General features: G+C 41.2%; 1 protein-coding gene across 1 annotated transcript in view; it reads left to right on the top strand.

Annotated features, from left to right (window-relative positions):
* The first annotated feature begins 7,314 nt into the window (after positions 1-7,314).
* GABBR1 (gamma-aminobutyric acid type B receptor subunit 1) overlaps positions 7,315-27,621 on the top strand; it is a 76,156-nt gene continuing 55,849 nt past the window's right edge. The window contains exons 1-3 of the mRNA XM_075186391.1: positions 7,315-7,565; positions 20,601-20,718; positions 24,909-24,984. Coding sequence (XP_075042492.1) covers positions 24,909-24,984 — 76 coding nt within the window. The 5' untranslated portion in view covers positions 7,315-7,565; positions 20,601-20,718. The remainder of the gene's footprint in view (positions 7,566-20,600; positions 20,719-24,908; positions 24,985-27,621) is intronic.

The raw sequence follows: 27,621 nt of genomic DNA, 5'->3' as shown, positions 1-27,621 counted from the left end.
GTGAAAATAAGGAATATACAGAGGTTTCCTTATAAGATACCAACGTTGCTGAAATAGCTGGAAACAGTGCACTATTTACTAGAAGCAGTTTGGTGATATTTATGCACCTTTTACAAGGGAGCTCACAGGCCCAGCTTGTCATCTACTTTGTTTGTCTAAAGTGACACCAAACTGGCAATTAGGATAAAACACATTAGTGCTTTGTTGTCAGACAGAGGTGTAAAAAGGAACCATCTCCTAGCTGGAATAACGCTCCGGGGAGACTGCGGAGAGTTCTCTGTGGCTGCGGCATAAGACGAGAGGCAGCCAGTAGAAGCAGCGGGCGCTGGGAGTGATCATATGGGCACAGCTGGTGACAAGGTGACATTCTGTTGTTCTGCTATGTACAAGCTGAGCCCTCTTCATCTATCACTCTCAGACTTTGCACCTGATCATCCTTCAGACATAAGAACAGGATGCAGTTTAAGCTTCACAACATTCTATTCGCTTTTTCAACCACTTCTCTCATTTCACCTTAGAAAATATAGGGGGACGTGTAGTCCTATTAAATTTTGCGCAGTTGTTATTGTATGAATCAGTTCACCATACACTGATTGGTTATATTAAAAAAAAAAATTGGGGTACAGTGGGATTCAAGGACGAAGAGTCAATGGTCGGATCGCACATGTGCAGTGGACTTGTAAAGCCTCGATATCCCCAGTATAATGGATCACGGTCCCTAAGTCCCACGGTCCCTAAGACTCCTGCCCGTTATAGCACAAAAAAAGTAAATACAACACAGACACATTTTAAAATACAGTTTAATTGAATAAAACCCTCCTCACACCTTCTTTACCACAAATATTGTTGATTTATATGGGATGTCTATAGGATAGAATGCATGACCTGTATATAATTAAAAACTCCTCTCTTTTGTTTTGTAAAACCTGGGGACAGTGCTGCCATCAGAAACAGTGGGGCCCAGTACTAATCAGTGGCAGATCCAGGGGATGGCGATCAGGGCATTCGCCCTCCCTAGCAGCAGAAAGCCTACCTTTAAAATAGGTCCCAGCCGCCAATCAAAACGGGAGGGGGTGGGGCCAATTGCGAGAGGAAGGCGGGGCTGAACACGGGCCAGCCAATCAGAGTAAAGGAGGGATATGATTATGCAAAATGCCCCCCCCCCCCTTAAACATAAAATCTAGGTTCGCCCCTGGTACTAATTATCTGGCAGGTCCCCTTAGTCTGTCTGAGCCCCTCACAGCTATACCAGCCGTACCCCCCCGATGGCGACCCTGGACTCAAGTGACTCAGAAATTTGTAGACACAAACAAAACCTGGTAGAGACAAGAAGACAAACCAGCATGCCTGTTGATAGGAGAATATATAAATCATTAGACCAATGGCTAATAGTCTCTCCAAATCCAGTACACTGCGATCCATATGTCACAGCATGTAGTGAGAGTTATAGAGACATTTCAAAAATCTAAATAATATAACATAAGGCTCAGAGCGCAACAAAAAACAAATGGGGCACTTGGTGGGATAGAAGTTTGTGAACCCTCTCTTCCCATCACCAAGGGCTAGATATGCTAAGCTGCGGGTTTGAAAAAGTGGAGATGTTGCCTATAGCAACCAATCAGATTCTAGCTGTCATTTTGTAGAAAGTACTAAATAAATGACAGCTAGAATCTGATTGGTTGCTATAGGCAACATCCCCACTTTTTCAAACTCGCAGCTTAGTAAATTTAGCCCCTAGTCTTTTCATGAACTAAACCTTACAATGTTATCAACAGTGGCACCATATACACATTATATCAGTAGTGCCCATCCATGATATTACAAGCAGTACCCATACATGACCCTACCAGCAGTGCCCCTATATAAGTATGAGAGCAGTTCCCCAGTATGGTCATATCAGCAGTGCCCTTATATATAACTTTACCCAGCAATGCCCATATACAAGAATTTATCCAGCAATGTCCATATACATGACTTTACACCCAGCAATGCCAATATCATTAATTTATCCTGTAATGCAATGCAATGCTCCAGCTCCGACCCCCCCCTTATACTGCTATATGCTTGCCCTTTTCCCCATATAAACTCTCTACTTCACTTACCTGTCATCTGCCACCCTCCGCGATGCAGCGGCTCCCAGTCACTGATAGACTGGGTGCACAGTGATGATGTCACCACGTCACGCGCTCCCAGCCTATCAGTGCATGGGAGCCGCCGCATCATGGAGACAAAGGGGGCAGGTCGGTCAGACTAAGGGGTCTGGACAGTCCAGGGGGCCCAGACAAACGGAGAGGTCTATCCGGGCCCCCTAGTATGTCCAGGCCCCTCATAGCTGTACCGGCAGTAACCCCCTGATGGCGGCCCTGATCCTGGACACTTCACTTTAACACAAGATCAAAAATTATATTCTAGGTTTCCCAAACCGCTCAGCTCACCTCCCTAGACTGAAGATTCATTCTATCGCCAACTCCTGTCTGAAATAGGTTAAGTGGACTCTCCTCCCCTCCAATATATATTCACCCATGCATCCCCCCCCTCCATAGAATTTAAGAATTTTCGTATTCCCCAGTCACCCCCTGCCTTCTTTTTCTTTGAGGTGTGACAGGATGGATCTCCTAAGCCACCCTGTCCGTGTTCCTGGGGAGCAGCTGGGCTAACTTTGCCACCGTTCCCTTTCTTTACCCCAAATGAGCCTCTCCAAACGCAGTAGGAGGGGTCTGCTATCACAACTAGGCTCCTACACGCCTAGAACCGCTTTCTTCTGGGTCACTCTCGATGCTTGCTGGACACCTGGCTGGTACACCTGACCTCTTCCTTTAGATCAGGGTTGCTTTGGATGGTTCCCCCTGGCCTATCACACAGGCTAGAGCTGCGGGTATCGGGCAGAGCGGTGGTACTGGAATGCTGGGTCCCAACCTCAGAACAGCCGGATAACGGATTAAATTGTTCTAATCTGTAGGTCACAGGAATTACAGCAGGTAAGTAGGCGTCAAAGCAGGATTTTAAATCAGTGTTGTTTTATTGGTTCAAGTAGTCCTTACAAGGACAGTTACATGCTAGTTTAAGGTACCAGCGATCCAGAAATTACAGATGTAATGATACATTACAGGGTAAAACAGGGCTCTTTTTATACAGCGTTTGATACACATGTTGACAGGGGGTAAACCAGCCTCCTATTCCGACCAGGCACCAAAACATCTAGATACTACATCAGAAATGTTATCATCAGGATGTGATATATTCTCTAGACAAAGTTTACATCAATCTCTGATTTCCCAAATTACATTATCCAGACATGTTCTAAGACACAGGACGAAAGGCCACACGGGAAATAAAAGTAAAGGCCCCTACTCTGTATTCAGTCTAAACAAGTGTTGGACATTTCATATGAAAATAATTAATTAACTTAATTTAGAATTTCCTTTCTTACAAAAACACATTTTCTCCACCGTACATTTCTAATACAGAAATGCAGCACAATACTAAAAGTCAGTACATTTGCAATGATATACAGTGGTGCACTGCACTCCTAATTGAAATATATATCTATAATAAGTTATTTCTATGTGATCCAGCCACATGAGGCAAATATGGTGACTATTTAATAAGTAATATCATTAATTAACCACCCGCAAATTTCCAGTTTATCCAAGAAATACTTTTCCTTTTCTGCTCTAAATTAACTCTGTGTTAAGACATATGTATTACTATTCACATACATACCATAGCAGGCATCCTAGATGCGGGACTTTACAGATTTGGCTATACAGTCATACAATACGAAGAGATAATCATATACACTTAACACATCATAGGGATAATGATTCTTATATCAGGAAAGATTGCACACAGATCTATCTTCATGTGAGCTGTTGTATGTATTCATTTTAACATAACAACATTCAATAACAATCATTCTATTAATATCAAACTGTGTAGCACAGAAGGTACAATACATCATAAAGTTTTCTTTACTCTGAATTCTTTATCTATTTTAGATATATGAGTACATTAATGAAGTATGTTTGTGTTTATATGTATATATGTGTGTCCTCCAGATTTTATCACCATCCCCAAATTAACGACATTAGCCCAGCATTCATACATATTGCAGTAATATCCTAGTATAACAATGGAACGCGGATGCTAAATCCATTATGGTGGCTCAGTGGTTAAAACTTCTGCCTCACAGCGCTGGGGTCATGTGTTCAATTCCCGACCATGGCCTTATCTGTGTGGAGTTTGTATGTTCTCCCCCTATTTGTGTGGGTTTCCTCTGGGTGTTCCAGTTTCCTCCCACACTTCAAAAACATACTAGTAGGTTAATTGGCTGCTGTCAAAACTGACCCTAGTCTGTGTCTGTGTGTGTATATTAGGGAATTTAGACTGTAAGCTCCAATAGGGCCGGGACTGATGTGAGTGAGTTCTCTGTACAGCGCTGCAGAATTGGTGGCGCTATATAGATGATGATGATGATGATTATCACTGCTCAAATATATGTCAACCACAGCAGGGGCTCACTGCCTACGTGTAGAATAGAACCGAACTAATAGCAGCCCACCCGATAAGTGGTTGACAATCTCGACAAATACTGTTATCTAGCAACCCCCAGGACCCAGGCCATGCTACCATGGGAACCCAACCAGGTATAAAATAACACACAGCTTGATGTTTGAGTGACTTTTCATAAACAGTGCTGGCTGGGGGTTATTGCACCTGTTGGGCTCCTCAGGAACTGCTACCGAGGATATGAGTGGAACAGTGCTTAAGAGATTAAGCTAATTTTGTGTTAATGTGTGCCTACCAAAAGTGGGGTGACATTGGGCTTGGTCATTGCCTTCCAGTTAGCTGATTTTACATCTGGAGAAGTAACTATATTTCTTTCTTTCAGGGGATTCTGTAGCGGTGTAGTGCTGTGAACCACTGGTATATTGTTAAAGGTGTTATAGTCACTAAATTAACTTGTTAATAAATTGCTCTGTTTTCCAAGATACTACCCTAGGTGTGTAATTAGTACCCAGGCAGGGTACAGGGCAGTTTTGACTTGATGCTGAAGTCGCCCTTGGTCCCATCTGGGGTGCTCCTATCCAGACAGAGAAATGTCAACTGAAGATAAAAAACCTTTCTACATCATTTTAACTTTTACATTTTTCTCCATAAATACTGTTTGTTTGGGGTCATTCTTAACTAAATCATGAGAGAAAGGTGACGCCAGGACGGTCTTTATTACATGGCACATTTCTACATTTTACGTGTTTCTTATACAGGGATTTGTGAGCACATAAATGTGATTTCCATGTGCCCAGAAAGTGCATATGGTTTACCATTAAAAGTATTGGCCAACTCCCGATCTTTGGCACCTCCACTGCAGCCATAGAAAACAAGAGCAATATAGCTCCGAGCCCCCCTGCTAAACTGGGGACCCACTAGATGCTTCACCACTTGAAGATGTCACAATTCCATCACAATTTTTTGTTTTTTTTCATGTAGGGGTACAAATCAGCTGCTTTATGTGAGTAGCAAACAATGGCATGAAAGACTGTAGCAGCCGGAGATGCAAACCTATGAACCCTATTATAACATACTTATCCATGTGCTTCCTATAAGAAACTTGCTTAATAAGCAAAGACTTTATAAAAGAGAAGCAGTGCTGATAGGAGTATGCGAATAGGAAATACATCATCTCTCTGTATCTCCTTATTCTTCCCGAACCTCTCTCTCTGTATCTCCTTATTCTCTCTGTACCTCTATCTGTATCTCCTTATCCCCATGTACCTCTCTCTGTATCTCCTTATTCCCCCTGTACCCCTCTCTCTGTATCTCCTTATTCCCCCTGTACCTCTCTCTGTATCTCCTTATTCTTCCCGAACCTCTCTCTCTGTATCTCCTTATTCTCTCTGTATCTCCTTATTCTCCTGTACCTCTCTCTGTATCTCCTTATCCCCATGTACCTCTCTCTGTATCTCCTTATTCCCCCTGTACCCCTCTCTCTGTATCTCCTTATCCCTCCTGTACCTCTATCTGTATCTCCTTATTCCCCCTGTACCCCTCTCTCTGTATCTCCTTATTCCCCCTGTACCTCTCTCTCTGTATCTCCTTATTCCCCCTGTACCTCTCTCTGTATCTCCTTATTCTTCCCGAACCTCTCTCTCTGTATCTCCTTATTCTCTCTGTATCTCCTTATTCTCCTGTACCTCTCTCTGTATCTCCTTATCCCCATGTACCTCTCTCTGTATCTCTTATTCCCCCTGTACCCCTCTCTCTGTATCTCCTTATTCCCCCTGTACCTCTCTCTCTGTATCTCCTTATTCCCCCCTGTACCTCTCTCTGTATCTCCCTTATTCCCCCTGTACCTCTCTCTGTATCTCCTTATTCCCCCTGTACCTCTCTCTGTATCTCCTTATCCCCCCTGTACCTCTCTCTGTATATCCCCCCTGTACCTCTCTCTGTATCTCCTTATTCCCCCGGTACCTCTCTCTGTATCTCCTTATTCCCCCTGTACCTCTCTCTGTATCTCCTTATTCCCCCCTGTACCTCTCTCTCTGTATCTCCTTATTCCCCTTGTACCTCTCTCTCTGTATCTCCTTATTCCCCCTGTACCTCTCTCTCTGTATCTCCTTATTCCCCCTGTACCTCTCTCTGTATCTCCTTATCCCCCCCTGTACCTCTCTCTGTATCTCCTTATCCCCCCTGTACCTCTCTCTCTGTATCTCCTTATTCTCCCTGTACCTCACTTATTCCCCCTGTACCTCTCTCTCTGTATCTCCTTATCCCCCCTGTACCTCTCTCTCTGTATCTCCTTATCCCCCCTGTACTTCTCTGTATCTCCTTATCCCCCCTGTACCTCTCTCTGTATCTCCTTATCCCCCCTGTACCTCTCTCTGTATCTCCTTATTCCCCCTGTACCCCTCTCTCTGTATCTCCTTATCCCCCCTGTACCTCTCTGTATCTCCTTATTCTCCCTGTACCTCTCTGTATCTCCTTATTCTCCCTGTACCTCTCTCTGTATCTCCTTATTCCCCTTGTACCTCTCTCTGTATCTCCTTATTCCCCCTGTACCTCTCTCTGTATGTTTGTTATATTATATTAATGTATATTGTTCCCTGGGTATATGTCTCCTTATTCTGGTGGATGTCTCTGCTCCCCATCCCTCTGTCTCTGAGTGACTGTCATATGTCTCTATATTGATCTGTAGCCGTCTCCCTCTCACCCGGAACACCCGGCTGTCTCTCTGACTGTCAGTGCAGGATGATGTAAAGAGACAGGAGGGGAGGGGGAGAGGGAGGAGAGGAGGGAGGAGAGAGACAGACAGCTATAGAGAAAGGGAGGAGGGGGAAACATGAGACAGCTGGGGCAGCGTGAGACAGCCTGTCTGCTGAGCCATTGTATGGAGGCCTGACAGGCTGCAGAGGAGAGACCACCGGACATGAGACAGTCACACGGGGGTCTAACATAGAGAGACAGTCACAGCTCCAGAGAGACGGGATCTGAGACTGCAACTTCCCCCAGGCCGAGCGGAGACAGCATCCTCCGGAGAGAGACGGCAGCATCCACACCCAGAGCAGGTACAGTGTGTATATATATATTATATCCTATATACACCATATACATTACACACCCAGAGCAGGTACAGTGTATATATACATATATTATACCCTATATACACCATATACATTACACACCCAGAGCAGGTACAGTGTATATATACATATATTATACCCTATATACACCCCATATACATTACACACCCAGAGCAGGTACAGTGTATATATATATATATATATATATATATATATATATATATATATATATATATATATATTATACCCTATATACACCATATACATTACACACCCAGAGCAGGTACAGTGTATATATATATATATATATATATATATATATATATATATATTATACCCTATATACACCATATACATTACACACCCAGAGCAGGTACAGTGTATATATACATATACACCATATACATTACACACCCAGAGCAGGTACAGTGTATATATACATATATTATACCCTATATACACCATATACATTACACACCCAGAGCAGGTACAGTGTATAGATACATATATTATACCCTATATACACCATATACATTACACACCCAGACCAGGTACAGTGTATATATATATATATATATATATATATATATATATATATATTATACCCTATATACACCCCATATACATTACACACCCAGAGCCGGTACAGTGTATATATACATATATTATACCCTATATACAACATATACATTACACACCCAGAGCAGGTACAGTGTATATATATATATATTATACCCTATATACACCCCAAATACATTACACACCCAGAGCCGGTACAGTGTATATATATATATATTATACCCTATATACACCCCATATACATTACACACCCAGAGCCGGTACAGTGTATATATACATATATTATACCCTATATACACCATATACATTACACACCCAGAGCAGGTACAGTGTATAGATACATATATTATACCCTATATACACCATATACATTACACACCCAGAGCAGGTACAGTGTATATATACATATATTATGCCCTATATACACCATGTACATTACACACCCAGAGCAGGTACAGTGTATATATACATATACACCATATACATTACACACCCAGAGCAGGTACAGTGTATATATACATATATTATACCCTATATACACCATATACATTACACACCCAGAGCAGGTACAGTGTATATATACATATATTATACCCTATATACACCATATACATTACACACCCAGAGCAGGTACAGTGTATATATACATATATTATACCCTATATACACCATATACATTACACACCCAGAGCAGGTACAGTGTATAGATACATATATTATATCCTATATACACCATATACATTACACACCCAGAGCCGGTACAGTGTATATATACATATATTATACCCTATATACACCATATACATTACACACCCAGAGCAGGTACAGTGTATAGATACATATATTATATCCTATATACACCATATACATTACACACCCAGAGCAGGTACAGTGTATATATATATATATTATACCCTATATACACCATATACATTACACACCCAGAGCAGGTACAGTGTGTATATATATATATATATATATATATATATATATATATATATATATATATTATACCCTATATACACCATATACATTACACACCCAGAGCAGGTACAGTGTATATATACATATACACCATATACATTACACACCCAGAGCAGGTACAGTGTATATATACATATATTATACCCTATATACACCATATACATTACACACCCAGAGCAGGTACAGTGTATAGATACATATATTATACCCTATATACACCATATACATTACACACCCAGACCAGGTACAGTGTATATATATATATATATATATATATATATATATATTATACCCTATATACACCCCATATACATTACACACCCAGAGCCGGTACAGTGTATATATACATATATTATACCCTATATACAACATATACATTACACACCCAGAGCAGGTACAGTGTATATATATATATATATATATTATACCCTATATACACCCCATATACATTACACACCCAGAGCCGGTACAGTGTATATATATATATATTATACCCTATATACACCCCATATACATTACACACCCAGAGCCGGTACAGTGTATATATACATATATTATACCCTATATACACCATATACATTACACACCCAGAGCAGGTACAGTGTATAGATACATATATTATACCCTATATACACCATATACATTACACACCCAGAGCAGGTACAGTGTATATATACATATATTATGCCCTATATACACCATGTACATTACACACCCAGAGCAGGTACAGTGTATATATACATATACACCATATACATTACACACCCAGAGCAGGTACAGTGTATATATACATATATTATACCCTATATACACCATATACATTACACACCCAGAGCAGGTACAGTGTATATATACATATATTATACCCTATATACACCATATACATTACACACCCAGAGCAGGTACAGTGTATATATACATATATTATACCCTATATACACTATATACATTACACACCCAGAGCAGGTACAGTGTATATATACATATATTATACACTATATACATTACACACCCAGAGCCGGTACAGTGTATATATACATATATTATACCCTATATACACCATATACATTACACACCCAGAGCAGGTACAGTGTATAGATACATATATTATACCCTATATACACCCCAAATACATTACACACCCAGAGCAGGTACAGTGTATATATACATATATTATACACTATATACATTACACACCCAGAGCAGGTACAGTGTATATATACATATATTATACACTATATACATTACACACCCAGAGCCGGTACAGTGTATATATACATATATTATACCCTATATACACCATATACATTACACACCCAGAGCAGGTACAGTGTATAGATACATATATTATACCCTATATACACCCCATATACATTACATACCAAGAGCAGGTACAGGGTATATATACATATACACCATATACATTACACACCCAGAGCAGGTACAGTGTATATATACATATATTATACCCTATATACACCATATACATTACACACCCAGAGCAGGTACAGTGTATAGATACATATATTATACCCTATATACACCCCATATACATTACATACCAAGAGCAGGTACAGGGTATATATACATATACACCATATACATTACACACCCAGAGCAGGTACAGTGTATATATACATATATTATACCCTATATACACCATATACATTACACACCCAGAGCAGGTACAGTGTATATATACATATATTATGCCCTATATACACCATGTACATTACACACCCAGAGCAGGTACAGTGTATATATACATATACACCATATACATTACACACCCAGAGCAGGTACAGTGTATATATACATATATTATACCCTATATACACCATATACATTACACACCCAGAGCAGGTACAGTGTATGTATACATATATTATATCCTATATACACCGCATATACATTACACACCCAGAGCAGGTACAGTGTAGATATCCATATATTATACCCTATATACACCTTATACATTACACACCCAGAGCCGGTACAGTGTATCGTGACATGGGACATAGGACACTACACCCCCAACATGACCTGACCACTGGACATGATCATAATACAATTCTATTACACTCTATACAGACATAGGACACTACACCTCCAACATGACCTGACCACCGGCCATGATCATAATACAATTCTATTATACTATATACAGACATAGGACACTACACCTCCAACATGACCTGATCACTGGACATGATCATAATGCAATTCTATTATACTCTATACAGACATAGGACACTACACTTCCAACATGACCTGTTAACTGGACATGATCATAATGCAATTCTATTACACTATATACAGACATAGGACACTACACCTCCAACATGACCTGACCACTGGACATGATCATAATACAATTCTATTATACTCTATACAGACATAGGACACTACACCTCCAACATGACCTGTTCACTGGACATGATCATAATACAGTTATATACATAATACATGTCCAGTTATATTACACACTATACAGACATAGGACACTACACCCCCAACATGACCTGATCACTGGACATGTTAATAATACAATTCTATTATACTCTATACAGACATAGGATACTACACCCCCAACATGACCTGACCAATGGACATGATCATAATACAGTTATATTACACACTATACAGACATAGAACACTTCACATCCCCAACATGACCTGACCACTGGACATGACCATAATACATTTCTATTTTACTCTCTACAGACATAGGACACTACACCCCCAACATGACCTGACCACTGGACATGACCATAATACAATTCTATTATACTCTATACAGACATAGGATACTACACCTCCAACATGACCTGACCACTGGACATGACCATAATACAATTCTATTATACTCTGTACAGACATAGGACACTACACCTCCAACATGACCTGATCACTGGACATGATCATAATACAATTCTATTACACTATATGCAGACATAGGACACTACACCTCCAACATGACCTGACCACTGGACATGACCATAATACAATTCTATTATACTCTATACAGACATAGGATACTACACCTCCAACATGACCTGACCACTGGACATGATCATAATACAATTCTATTATACTCTATACAGACATAGGATACTACACCTCCAACATGACCTGACCACTAGACATGATCATAATACAATTATATTACACTCTATACAGACATAGGATACTACACCTCCAACATGACCTGACCACTGGACATGATCATAATACAATTCTATTATACTCTATACAGACATAGGATACTACACCTCCAACATGACCTGACCACTAGACATGATCATAATACAATTCTATTACACTCTATACAGACATAGGACACTACACCTCCAACATGACCTGACCACTGGACACAATCATAATGCAATTCTATTACACTATATACAGACATAGGACACTACACCTCCAACATGACCTGACCACTGGACATGATCATAGTACAATTCTATTACACTGTATACAGACATAGGACACTACACCCCCAACATGACCTGACCACTGGACATGACCATAATACAATTCTATTACACTATATACAGACATAGGACACTACACCCCCAACATGACCTGACCACTTGACATGATCATAAAACAATTCTATTTTACTCTCTACAGACATAGGACACTACACCCCCAACATGACCTGACCACTGGACATGACCATAATACAATTCTATTATACTCTATACAGACATAGGATACTACACCTCCAACATGACCTGACCACTGGACACAATCATAATGCAATTCTATTACACTATATACAGACATAGGACACTACACCTCCAACATGACCTGACCACTGGACATGATCATAATACAATTCTATTACACTCTATACAGACATAGGACACTACACCTCCAACATGACCTGACCACTGGACACAATCATAATGCAATTCTATTATACTCTATACAGACATAGGATACTACACCTCCAACATGACCTGACCACTGGACATGATCATAATACAATTCTATTACACTATATACAGACATAGGATACTACACCTCCAACATGACCTGACCACTGGACATGATCATAATACAATTCTATTACACTATATACAGACATAGGACACTACACCCCCAACATGACCTGACCACTGGACATGATCATAATACAATTCTATTACACTCTATACAGACATAGGACACTACACCTCCAACATGACCTGACCACTGGACATGATCATAATACAATTCTATTACACTCTACACAGACATAGGATACTACACCCCCAACATGACCTGACCACTGGACATGATCATAGTACAATTCTATTACACTATATACAGACATAGGATACTACACCTCCAACATGACCTGACCACTGGACATGATCATAATACAATTCTATTACACTATATACAGACATAGGACACTACACCTCCAACATGACCTGACCACTGGACATGATCATAATACAATTCTATTACACTCTACACAGACATAGGATACTACACCCCCAACATGACCTGACCACTGGACATGGTCATAGTACAATTCTATTACACTATATACAGACATAGGATACTACACCCCCAACATGACCTGACCACTGGACATGATCATAATACAATTCTATTACACTATATACAGACATAGGACACTACACCTCCAACATGACCTGACCACTGGACATGATCATAATACAATTCTATTACACTGTATACAGATATAGGATACTACACCCCCAACATGACCTGACCACTGGACATAATCATAATACAATTCTATTACACTATATACAGACATAGGACACTACACCTCCAACATGACCTGACCACTGGACATGATCATAATACAATTCTATTACACTATATACAGACATAGGACACTACACCTCCAACATGACCTGACCACTGGACATAATCATAATACAATTCTATTACACTATATACAGACATAGGACACTACACCTCCAACATGACCTGATCACTGGACATGATCATAATACAATTCTATTACACTATATACAGACATAGGACACTACACCTCCAACATGACCTGATCACTGGACATGATCATAATACAATTCTATTACACTATATACAGACATAGGACACTACACCTCCAACATGACCTGATCACTGGACATGATCATAATACAATTCTATTATACTCTATACAGACATAGGACACTACACCTCCAACATGACCTGATCACTGGACATGATCATAATACAATTCTATTACACTATATACAGACATAGGATACTACACCTCCAACATGACCTGATCACTGGACATGATCATAATACAATTCTATTACACTATATACAGACATAGGACACTACACCTCCAACATGACCTGATCACTGGACATGATCATAATACAATTCTATTACACTGTATACAGACATAGGACACTACACCTCCAACATGAACTGACCACTGGACATGATCATAATACAATTCTATTACACTATATACAGACATAGGACACTACACCTCCAACATGACCTGACCACTGGACACAATCATAATGCAATTCTATTACACTATATACAGACATAGGATACTACACCTCCAACATGACCTGACCACTGGACATGATTATAATACAATTCTATTACACTCTATACAGACATAGGACACTACACCTCCAACATGACCTGACCACTGGACATGATCATAATACAATTCTATTACACTATATACAGACATAGGACACTACACCCCCAACATGACCTGATCACTGGACATGATCATAATACAATTCTATTACACTATATACAGACATAGGACACTACACCCCAACATGACCTGACCACTGGACATGATCATAATACAATTCTATTACACTATATACAGACATAGGACACTACACCCCAACATGACCTGATCACTGGACATGATCATAATACAATTCTATTACACTATATACAGACATAGGACACTACACCCCCAACATGACCTGATCACTGGACATGATCATAATACAATTCTATTACACTATATACAGACATAGGACACTACACCCCAACATGACCTGATCACTGGACATGATCATAATGCAATTCTATTACACTATATACAGACATAGGACACTACACCTCCAACATGACCTGACCACTGGACATGATCATAATACAATTCTATTACACTATATACAGACATAGGACACTTCACATCCCCATAGTGTTTTAAAGAAAACTGTTTGTCCAGCAATTATTGATTTAAATACTACTACACATATTTTCAATCTTCAGTCATTTATTGTGCATTAACTTCTTAATAATGATCTTTACTGCGTCTCTCTAACATTTGCTACTGGCTGTTGCTGTTTGTCAGCCATCCTAGGTGGTCTTGTACCCAAGCTACAGTCATCATCTGTAGCTCCAGGAGGTTGGTCCCAAAAAAGGAAACTACAAGTTCCACGTTGCTCTTTGCTGTTTCAGCAATGGGAACACACTTAGGGCTAGATTTACTAAGCTGCGGGTTTGAAAAAGTGGGGATGTTGCCTATAGCAACCAATCAGATTCTAGCTGTCATTTTGTAGAAGGTACTAAATAAATGAAAGCTAGAATCTGATTGGTTGCCATAGGCAACATCCCCACTTTTTCAAAACCGCAGCTTAGTAAATCTAGCCCCTAGATCTCATTGCTGCTGTCAGCAGAGTAGTCAAGAGTCAGCTTTAACTGATGGTTATAGATGATTTGCTCATGATATGTGAGCTTCTAAACAGGTAAGATCTTTGTTTAAACCCCTACAGCATGCCTCCCAACATTATAAAAGCAAAAATGATTAAAGAAGTCTCACTCTAGATCTGTCCCAATAACATCCTTAATCCGTCCAGAACCATTCCCCAAACTTCTTATCCCACACCGACTTTCTGATAGGCCAGACCACCTTTAAGGGTCCAAGAATTGGGACAATGGGAAATATGCTGATTTGCTAACTGCAGACTATGCGGATGTACAGCACAGTTCACTTTGCGTGAATGTGCCTACTTGTGCGCCTCATGTATACATAGGTTTATGCAACTTTAAAGTTTAGAACGTGCCCTCGATAGCAGCCAATTAACCTATCAGTATGTTTATGGAGTGTGGGAGGAAACCGGAGCACCCGGAGGAAACCCACGCAAACACGGGGAGAACATACAAACTCCACACAGATAAGGCCATGGTCGGGAATCAAACTCAAACTCATGACCCCAGTGCTGTGAGGCAGAAGTGCTAACCACTAGGCCACTGTGCTGATGACCATGATCTGTAACTAACAGTCCCTGGCATTCCTACCAGTTGCGAGGTGCATGGCCGCCATATAGAGTGGATATAAAATCTGCTCAGCACAAGGCACGCCTGTCTCAGAAAGAGTTTTAGCAAAGGGGTTAATCAATTTGAGTCTCTCTGCTATAATAACGACAATTTAAATCTTCAGTTACATGTCTTACTTTTGTGTGTTTGAATGTTTTTGTTACAACGCGTTTCATTGACAGTTAAGGCCGACGTTTGATCTACAGTTCCCCCAAGGACATGAAGAAATCAAGCACTTTTATTAGCCGGAAAAATGATGCTGCTAACCCAGGAACAGCCTCCAAAACGCGCAGGATCCCCTCACTAAAGATCTCATTTTATTGTCTCGTCTTACAACACAATCTGTTTTTTTGCATATGTGTATAATACGAGGTTCATGAGTGTGTTTAGGGTGCATTCATTGAGGAACACATCGATATGCCCAGCTACTGCCATCAAAAGATCCAAGCATTTGTTTACCCTGCAGAAACTGGCAAAATAAGTATATTCACGTAAAGTAAGGGGCTTTTATCCAGCTTTATGCTGTTATAGGCAAAAGTTTGTGTATCCTGGTCAAATTGCATAATTCCCTGAATCTGAAGTGAAGAAGTTAACGCAACCTCCGTAGAGTCCAGTATATTATTTCTGCACTTCTTAGTGCACAATTACTCTTTATTTGAAAAATATAAAACAGTGAGGGTCTGATTCGTCTTCGAACGCAACTTGTGTCTAAAAAATATTGGATGGGTATTGCGCGCACGTACGTCCCTGTTCAAGTACAAGCGGATCTCAGATGTTTCCATTGAAATCTGGGCGTAAGTTCGCTCAGGTTATTCGTTACTTCCGTACGCAGACAGATACAACAGACTGCAGAATACGCCCATTCACAGTTAAAAACTTAATACCTTATCCAACATGGTTTGAAAAAGGGAAAAACCTCTAAATTTGTTCAGCTTTTTTATTAATTTACACCATGGTCCCCAAAATCTTCAAGTTCATATTTTTGGAGAATAAGATTCTTAATCGCAGTCACTGCGTCAAGTGCAGCACATGTGAGTTGGCTCAGAACCTGTCAGCTCTCTGGGTACCGCCATATAAATCCAAAATACGTGTTTGAAATTTAATTGGTGCATTTAACAATACATCTTGTCATTATGCTATGTGACGAAGCGCTCGCTTGAGGAATGGTCTGCTACCCTTTGGAAAAAAAAAAACAAGGTCTCCAAACCCGATAAGATATTTTTGCAATTTTTTTTAAACCAGTTGCAATAAAGTGTTTGTCATTGTCCCTTGGTTACTTTCATGGTCCGGATGATTTTGGCTGCAACATTACAGAATTTTCTCCCAAACCCGTCGTCTCTCAGCCCTGTAGTGGCTGCCCGCCTGTGGGTCTGCCCTTGGGGGGCTTCACTAACGACACCTGTTCTGTCCAGTGCTTTCTACACATCTCCTGCTCTCTCCTCAGTTCAGGGATTTAATTGTTCATTGTTCTGCTAGAGAGCATCTAAAGACTGTGCCTTCTTGTACAGCTATTGTGTGATCTCCACAGGAGGCATTGCTGAAGGATTAAAAAGAAAGCACAGAGCAAAGTGTCTCTACGGCTGGGTATATGCTGCACTGTTTCTCAGCCGATTATCGGGCCAGACAATAAAGGACTAATTGGCCCGATATCACAGTAGTGTGTACCCTGCAACGATGTAGATTATCGCTTTAAAGGTCATTATATTGTCGATCGAGATTTTTAAACCAAACTAAAAATCTCATTCAACGATGGGACGATGTCGTTCCGATTCTGCAGTGTGTATGCGCCCTACAGCAGTGAAACGTCCACGGTGTTTGTATGTCCTTTACTGCCATGTCCACGGTAAAAAATAGGACGAGTGTGTGGATTATGCCGTGGATACCGCAGATTTCCCCCCGATCCGACCATGGTGCCAGGGCTTTGCGTGATCCATATATAAAATATTTGCCAACATCACATAGTTGTCTGGTCTGCCGTATTTTTCGGGAGACTCCTAAATTAGGATAAGACCTTCTGGACTCATATGAGAATAGGCAATCCTCCGGCATGGGTGCTTATCTTCCTACAACATGGCCGGGGATGTGCTGGGACGACGCAAATCACGTTTTCAAGCTCCGCCAACACTGAGTAGGCAGGTGCGCGATGACCTAATGAGCGTCATCATACACCTTGCCCCGCCCAATTTATGAGGCAAATGACGTCGTCAGGTCTCGCCCGCCTCTTGTGTACATCTACTGGAAGAGTAGGACAAGTCTGACCCTCATGTCTAATGGTTATCAGATTAGGTTCAATCAGATTGTTATACTTCTCAATTTGGGGGCACAGGCTCTGCGCTATGTGGCCAATGACGCTGCTCATACCGCAGTGGGTGTGGCCAGCTTTAATAAGGGGAATACTAATGATCTGGTTAGAAAAATAGCAAAATATGTGATAACTAGGGGAGGGCAAATGGAGCACGACAATAGAATATGGAGCGCAGTATGGAGGAGGGGGCAGAATTAGACGAGATATAATATAACAATAGGTTCTATGCGTTGTGACTGACTCTGGCGCTGGTAATGTGATGTGTTATTCACAGCATCTGCTTTATATATGAACCACATAGCCCCACTCCTATAATTGTATATTATAACATAGGGGGCGTGGTTTACAGAAGAGGGGTGTGGCCTGTAAATGTGGGCTTTCTTACAAAACCTCATGCAAATGGGGCAAAATTGTTACACCAGTCCGCTAACAATCAAGTAAAATCCCCCATGCTCCTTGTCCCTTTATTTTACTGGTAACCAGATCAGGCTGCCTAGCACTGGTTGAGGAATTAGAGGGACCATCCTGTCCATTTCTTATTTATTTTAATAGTACAGAGCTTGTCCCATTTGTATCAGTAGTCCGTACACGTCAATGGGCTTTGTACATGTAGAACAAATGCTGGAAACCCCATTGAAATGAATGGGCCATTGTAACGAACAGGAAAAACACTGAGCCACTTGCGTCCTGGATTTGGAAAAAACACATGTGCATGTCCGCCGTGGTGTATTGCATGTCAAGCGTATGAGCAGATGCAGAGTGTTTAAGGTGGATTACCGTCTCTAGTCTCATTGTTACACTACATAACTTGTGTCTCCTATGCCTGATATATATCATCATCATTTATTTATATAGCGCCAACATATTCTGTAGCACTGTACAGAGAACTCACTCACATCTGTCCCTGCCCCATTGGAGCTTACAGTCTAAATTGCATAACACACACACACACACACACACACACACACACACACAGAAACACAGACTAGGGTCAATTTTGATAGCAGCCAATTAACCTACCAGTATGTTTTTTGGAGTGTGGGAGGAAACCGGAGCACCCGGAGGAAACCCACGCAAACACGGGGAGAACATACAAACTCCACACAGATAAGGCTATTGTCAGGAATCAAACTCATGACTCGAGTGCTGTGAGGCAGAAGTGCTAACCACTAAGCCACCGTGCTGCCCATATATATATTATTTTTCATGTTGAGACTTCCTGTCTGTAGGTCTCATATTCCTTCTGTTATTTCTATACATATACCAACATTTTGCCACTTCTTAACTTTTTCAAACATATTTTTGGTTTTCTGATGCTGTTTTTTTTTACTTTTTATTTTGAATACCAGTACTTTATTTATACAATTTAGTTTTAGCATAAAAGTCACCAATAAAGAGTAATACACAACAATATATGTAAAAGTCGTCATTCCAGATTATATAATACAAATATCCAACAGAGTCGTTAGAGGACAAAGTACGTTGTTGTTGTTGTGGGAACCGATAGATGGCAGGAATTGGTCAATGATTCTAGAAATATTTGTTCCTGTTATTTCAGCTTTTTAGATTTTTAATGAGGTCTGTTCCTCGGCTGGCTGATGATTGGGTACAGGGAGGGGCATTATGGGTCGGGAGGGTAGAAGAGATGAAGGAATGGTGGGGTCTGTCCTTCGGCTGGCTGATGATTGGGTACAAGGAGGGGCATTATGGGTCGGGAGGGTAGAAGAGATGAAGGAACGGTGGGGTCTGTCCTTCTGCTGGCTGCTGATTGGCTACAGGGAGGGGCATTATGGGTCGGGAGGGTAGAAACGCGTTGGAACATAAGTTGAAAGATGAAATTGTGACGCTGTTTGTCTTCTCGCCCTCAGGTGATGTGGTGTCTTCTCCGCGACAAGATTTGGTGATGCTCATTGTATGACGCTAATCGCACGCTGAGCATGTGATAAAGGCTGAGGAAAGCACAGTCCATACAGAAAAACAGAAAAGGTGAGTGGGAGAGATGATAATCCCAGTGGGAACGTCTGACCCAGAGACTGTGGCGATGTATGTATGACCGCTGCTGGACCGAGGCTGGGGTGAACGTCTGGCACAGTCATGATGGGCGTGGGGCTGATACCATATCTGTAGCCATAAACTACACCCATTGAGTGTTGTTAATTAGTTTGGTATTAATCCTGCTCCGTTCAGAAAGTCTAATGCACAAGTTACCAAAAATGATATTAATTTCTGTCACTCCATCTCTGCATTGTCATTGTGCACCATGGGGAGATTTATCAAACTTTCTAAACAGGAAAAGTGTCTGTGTTGCCCATAGCAACCAATCAAATTCTACCTATCATTTATCTAGTACATTCCAGAACACGATATCTAGAATCTGATTGGTTGCCATGTGCAACACCTCCACTTTTTCTGTATAGCAGGTTTGATAAATCTACTCCATATGTTCTGTATATATAACAGGGAGTTACTGATTACAGGATATGACTGGACCATCATTTTCTTTAGGGAAATTTTGATACATCCAAACTGTGAATTCTCCAAAACCAATTTCTGATTTCTTTGTAATTATATTGGACAGAGCACATCAGTATATATAATCTTCATGTTAATAATAATTATAATAATAAAGATTATTTAGTACTCAGTCGAATAATAAAATAAGATTTTGGTACAACCCTCATATAAATGGCTAGTATATATGCGATTTACCTCACAAACAATTTGGGGACACATTTAGGCTGATGTATCATATACTATGTAGCAGGTTGACACTAGACCTTTTTGTATTGCAGGTTGCCATGTTTGGAGGGAGGGGCTTCTATAACAGAGCAGACGTAGAGTTACTGACAGTTTGCCAGCCCTACTTTGCAGAAATGCTGTGTGTGGATTGGTTGATTCATACACAAGCACAGATCTGGTGATGTTCGAGTGGCTCTAATGTCTTCGACTAGTGACCTGTGTCCTAAATCTGTGTAATAGAATGTGGAGAGGGATACTTTTATTTTTTAACAGAATTGTAGTGGGATGTCAGGGTAACACTGACCGATGTATTTTACCTTCTTGGTTCCCAACTGAAAATAAACATTTTGGAACTTAGTGGTCCTTTACCACACAGTTCTTAGTATCTTAAGATACTGAACGCTGCATTGAGAACCTGAGCAGTTGTAGTATAAAAACAGGGACAAACATTGGGGCATTGCAGGGACTTGTGTTGTCTTCCATTACTCTCGTGGGTCCATTACAATTCCTGTTATATTTTTTGTTGGCTAAAAGATACTTAAAACAGCACAGTCTCCGAATACAATTCCCACAGCAAAGAGCCCCTCACAAAGGGATCTAATTGCAGTACAATTGTCAGTCTATTTATATGGTGCCCCCTGAAGTACTTCCATTTAAAAGTAATGTATTTTACTGTTAGACGCCAGCCTTAGTTATCTTATAGCTGTGATTTAGTGCTGACTGTCACTGCTGTAATCTCTGCACACGATTCAGGTTTTGCAGAGGTTTGCGGAGTTCCAGAGTTCCGGAATTCCTGCTCCCCAGGCTCCTCTGACACCTACAGCGCAAAGTAATGTGCTGTGCGCTGGTAACACTTTGGGCCTGAGTCATTAAGGAGAGCAGAACATAAAAAAGGAGTAACTTTGCTCCTGGGCAAAACCATGTTGCATTGGAGGGGGAGGTCCTAGATCAACTTTAAATTTCAGTGTAAACATAAAGCTATCACGTATTTGTGTGCTACATGAAATAACAGCCAGTATTTATCTTATGTGCAAAATAATAAACTAATTTGCACCCCTGGCATTGTAACATGGTTTGTCCCAAAGAACATTTACTCCTTTTTTTGCCTTCCTTTCCTTAATGACTGAGGCCCTTTATAGTTAGAGATAAACCATAGTGTACTATCGCAGTATAGGACATTATAATCCGTTATAGGTGTCCGGGAAGCCTGGAGGGTATGAAACTCAGTCATTGCATCAGATATTTTAGGCATAAGAGCTTACAGTCCGTACTCGGGAGCAGTCAGCACAGACTCTGCAGCGAGCACTATAGGATAGCTGATTAGACTGATCTCTGTATGGGAATTGCATTGAAAACGGGGTAGCCCTTTAAGTGTGGCCTCAGCTTTGCACACAATACAGAGTCTTGCAGCAATGCTCAGTGCTTACATAGATGTTCTCCACTATGTGAAATGATCACCCCTGGAAGCCTGCAGACAACGTAACGAGTCAGAGGCCACTTGATAATAACTTTCATATAGTTTACACCTTGAATACGACAAAAGTCAGGTCAGATCTTACACAAGAAAATCACTAACTTAAGGGCTAAGCATTAAAATGTTGTGAAGCCTTTAATTATAACTGGAATTTTATCAATAACACAATTGAAATTGCGCACAGAGAACTGTGACGTTTGTAGCTGCGTCGTTTTTGATAACAATCAGCCAGTTTCCTTTTTTTGTGACATTGGGCTGGGTGTCAGTTAATATATAAAGGTAATTAATTTAATAACTTCTGTGATGCTGACATCCGGCAGATGGCAGACACAACAACTTACTTGGATAACTGTGTTTCTGTTGTTCACATCACAAATAGCACAGTATTCATTTGTCAGGATGACACTAGGCGACCTTAACTCTGGCTAGACACAGTCCACCTGCCTAGTCACCGGGAAATTACTGGCATCGGTAGCCCCGCCCACAACTAAAACCAGCCTTTTATACTCCTTCCAAGCACTACTAACCAGTAAAGAAACTAATTACACAGATGTGGTGCACCTGTGTGCTGTGGGAAAGACTGGGTGGGACTTTAACCCTGTCTGCAGCCTGTACCTGCAGACACTTTGGGATGTTACCTAGCCTCATGTGCTGCGTTATTGCAGCAGTAAACCGTTATCTCTCATCTTCTGCCCACAGTGAAGGTATAAGTGGGGAATTCGATCTGTAACCCTAATGACCAGCTATGGTCAAAGTGGGTTTGGTTAAATTGGAGGCCCAACTTTTTGCCCTGGCTGATTTGCAGGATTGCCCTAATATAAGTGATAGATTCTATATGCTGACCTCATTTACCATGTGCCCTGCAGATTGCTTTGGTTTTGCGCTGATGCATCGTGATGGCAAGCACCCAGTCTCTGCTTCCAGGAGACACATCTGCAATCCAGAAATTCTCCCAGCTTTGCAAAGACTTAAACATTAAATCAAAAATCCAACCGTCTAGAGCTTTAGAAATAATTAATTCACAAAATAAAATTGTTTTTTTATTTTATTTCCAAAATACTGCTTGTTTTAGCCTTAATGACACAAATTAATCAGCAGACTGAGGGGACACCCGGAAGGCTCTGTTACATGGAACATTTTTAAATGTGTTTAAAGCTTTATACCTACCTGTGTTTCTGCGTAGAATTGCAAAAGGACGGTGCAAAGTGCGGCCAAATTTAAGCAAGCAGGTGAGACCCGATCTCCGCTAGCTGAAGTGATAGAGCCAAATGGAAATGGCCGTGCGCCCTTCCGCGCAGCGAGGAAGCACACTGTCCCCCCACTGTCCCCCCATTTTTATTTCATTTTTTAATAAATCTGCTCTAAAAAAACAAAATCTTGTTTTTGCGCCTGTGTTGCTTGCTCTGTTGGTCTTGTTACGCCCAGCTCCTGACATAGGCCAGTGCAAACTTCTGCACTGGAGCAAATGTTGCCACCTGGCTCCGCATCCACAAACCTTTGCACGTTGTTGTAAATCTGGGTGCACTAGTGCAAATGGCAGCGTGATGTCACCAAAGCAGCGAGCGCACCTGGCTTCTCTATGCAAAGTACATGAGGTCCACTGACAACAATGGCTGCATTATCACTAATAAGCTCGTAGCCTTGTCTGGCTGCTGTTCAGTGTCACCGCAGTATACTGATTGTAAATGAGCAGTAATGACTCTTTGTTCTGTATGAAGCATGAGATATTCCGCAGTATATACATGGTGTCTATCCAGCGTGACTGCAGATCACTACATGGGTTATACATGGACAGTCTACAAATTACTTGTGTTAAATGTAAAACATTCTTCAGAAGCAAACAATAAGACTTTGAGTGTTACACATATGCGGATTAGCAGGTCATTCTGCATCTTTCTTTATTTTCTTCTTCTCTTTTTCATTTCTTTCCTTTCTCTCCTAATTTCTGTCTCTTTGTTTCCAGATGTCTCACAGTTTCACTCTTATCTGTGCTCTTTGGCTGTCTCGCGTCTATGGATCTGTGGACAACAGCACAACAGGTGAGAGGAGACGGGACTGGGATACGGTAACGATGTCAGGAGATGGGACTGGGATATGATGATGATGTCAGGAGACGGGACTGGGATACGATGATGATGTCAGGAGACGGGACTGGGATACAGTAACGATGTCAGGAGACGGGACTGGGATACAGTAACGATGTCAGGAGACGGGAATGGGATACAGTAACGATGTCAGGAGACGGGACTGGGATATGATGATGATGTCAGGAGACGGGACTGGGATATGATGATGATGTCAGGAGACGGGACTGGGATATGATGACGATGTCAGGAGACGGGACTGGGATATGATGATGATGTCAGGAGACGGGACTGGGATATGATGACGATGTCAGGAGACGGGACTGGGATATGATGACGATGTCAGGAGACGGGACTGGGATATGATGATGATGTCAGGAGACGGGACTGGGATATGATCACGATGTCAGGAGACGGGACTGGGATATGATGACGATGTCAGGAGACGGGACTGGGATATGATGACGATGTCAGGAGACGGGACTGGGATATGATAACGATGTCAGGAGACGGGACTGGGATATGATAACGATGTCAGGAGACAGGACTGGGATATGATAACGATGTCAGGAGACGGGACTGGGATATGATGATGTCAGGAGACGGGACTGGGATATGATAACGATGTCAGGAGACGGGACTGGGATATGATGATGATGTCAGGAGACAGGACTGGGATATGATGATGATGTCAGGAGACGGGACTGGGATATGATGATGATGTCAGAAGACGGGACTGGGATATGATGACGATGTCAGGAGACGGGACTGGGATATGATGACGATGTCAGGAGACGGGACTGGGATATGATGATGATGTCAGAAGACGGGACTGGGATATGATGATGATGTCAGGAGACGGGACTGGGATATGATGATGATGTCAGGAGACGGGACTGGGATATGATGATGATGTCAGGAGACGGGACTGGGATATGATGATGATGTCAGGAGACGGGACTGGGATATGATGATGATGTCAGGAGACGGGACTGGGATATGATAACGATGTCAGGAGACGGGACTGGGATATGATGATGTCAGGAGACGGGACTGGGATATAATAACAACGCTGGGAGACGGGACTGGGATGTCAGAAGCAGGATTGGGGATATGACCGTGTGAGGCCCACAAAATCAAGTGATGAAATACATCGCTAAGTTAGATTTACATTGGTAAATACAGCGCAAGGTTAAGTTATCTGTAAACTATGGTAAAAACGTTTGTGCGGGCTCGTCTTCTGCCTCAGTGCAACTGGGTTTCAGTGTTTAGGGGTTTTATTATATCTTTTTTGTGACAGTTATTAAACTAAGGCAGATTTGCTGAGGTATAAAACAGGTGCAGCTATATATGGATTTATCAAACCTTCTATAAAGGAAAAGTTGAGCCCATATCAACCAATCAGATTCTAGCTATCATTTATCTAGCACGTGCTAGTATCTGATAGGTTGCTCTTGGCGACGCCTCCACTTTTCCTATTTGGCAGGTTTGATAAAGGTGTAAGGAGTGTACAGGCAGTGTGTAACCAATGGGAGACGTGATGGCAAAATGTATTATACTTTTATGTGAAAATCTATTGCTGTGTGTATCACGTGTGTCCATTAAGAGCTCATTGTGGTCCTCAGTGATGGCTTATAAAGGAGCCTGTTGTCTGTGGAAGTAGGAAGTGTTTGCAATTGTCATCAATCACTTGTCCTCCTGGCGTTACAGAAACCATTCTGTATAGAGGCTGCACACTGCTCTTTGTTCCCCAGGGGTTGTGAAGTTTCTTTGTCCTCTTTGTTATGTTATCACTTGTAAATGTTTTTCTGTGTGTAATTGTGCCCATGCCAGTTTTCTTGTCATCCTTCTGGGAAACAATGGCCACTGTACTGAAAAGTGAGCTCTGCGATCAGTCTAACTAGCACCATCATAGAAACTCAGTAAAGTCATCATTTAATATTAATATTTATTAAGCAAATATCAATGGAAAATAACAATGTATAGGGTTAGAGTCCTTTTAAAATAAAAACTACAGTCTACGGGGTAGATTTATCAGACTTTCTAAACAGGAAAAGTGGAGATGTTGCCCATAGCAGCCAATCAGATTCTATCTGTCGTTTATCTAGTACGTTCTAGAAAATGATAGCGAGAATCACGTTGGGCGCCCTCCTGTCGCTGTAAATGGTCGGATACTACCATCTCCATTATGTCGTGTTTACTGAACTTCGTTATAATTGTCATCTTATGAAAGCCGGGGGTCGGTTTTGTCCTAATTTTGCCTTTATAAATGTTGGGTGATATGATGGCAGATAGTGGGGATGGCATCCATAAGGCAAATAACAATTCATCACCATTTATTTATATAGCGCCACCAATTCCACAGCGCTGTACAGAAAATATTGGTCATTCATATCAGTTCCTGTCCAATGGAGCTTACAGTTTAAATTTCCTAACACACACTAATGGTTATTTTGTCAGCAGCCAGTTACCCTACCTGTATGGTTTTGTAGTGTGGGATGAACCCCCCACAAACATGGGAAGACATATAAACAGATAATGTTCCTGTTTGGGAATTGAACTCATGCCCCCAGCACTGTGAAGCGCTAACCA

This window comes from Mixophyes fleayi, chromosome 9, assembly GCF_038048845.1.
Source record: "Mixophyes fleayi isolate aMixFle1 chromosome 9, aMixFle1.hap1, whole genome shotgun sequence".
Lineage (NCBI taxonomy): Eukaryota > Metazoa > Chordata > Amphibia > Anura > Limnodynastidae > Mixophyes > Mixophyes fleayi.
The sequence above is the reverse complement of the archived record's forward strand: the minus strand, read 5'-3'. Positions and strand labels throughout refer to the sequence as shown.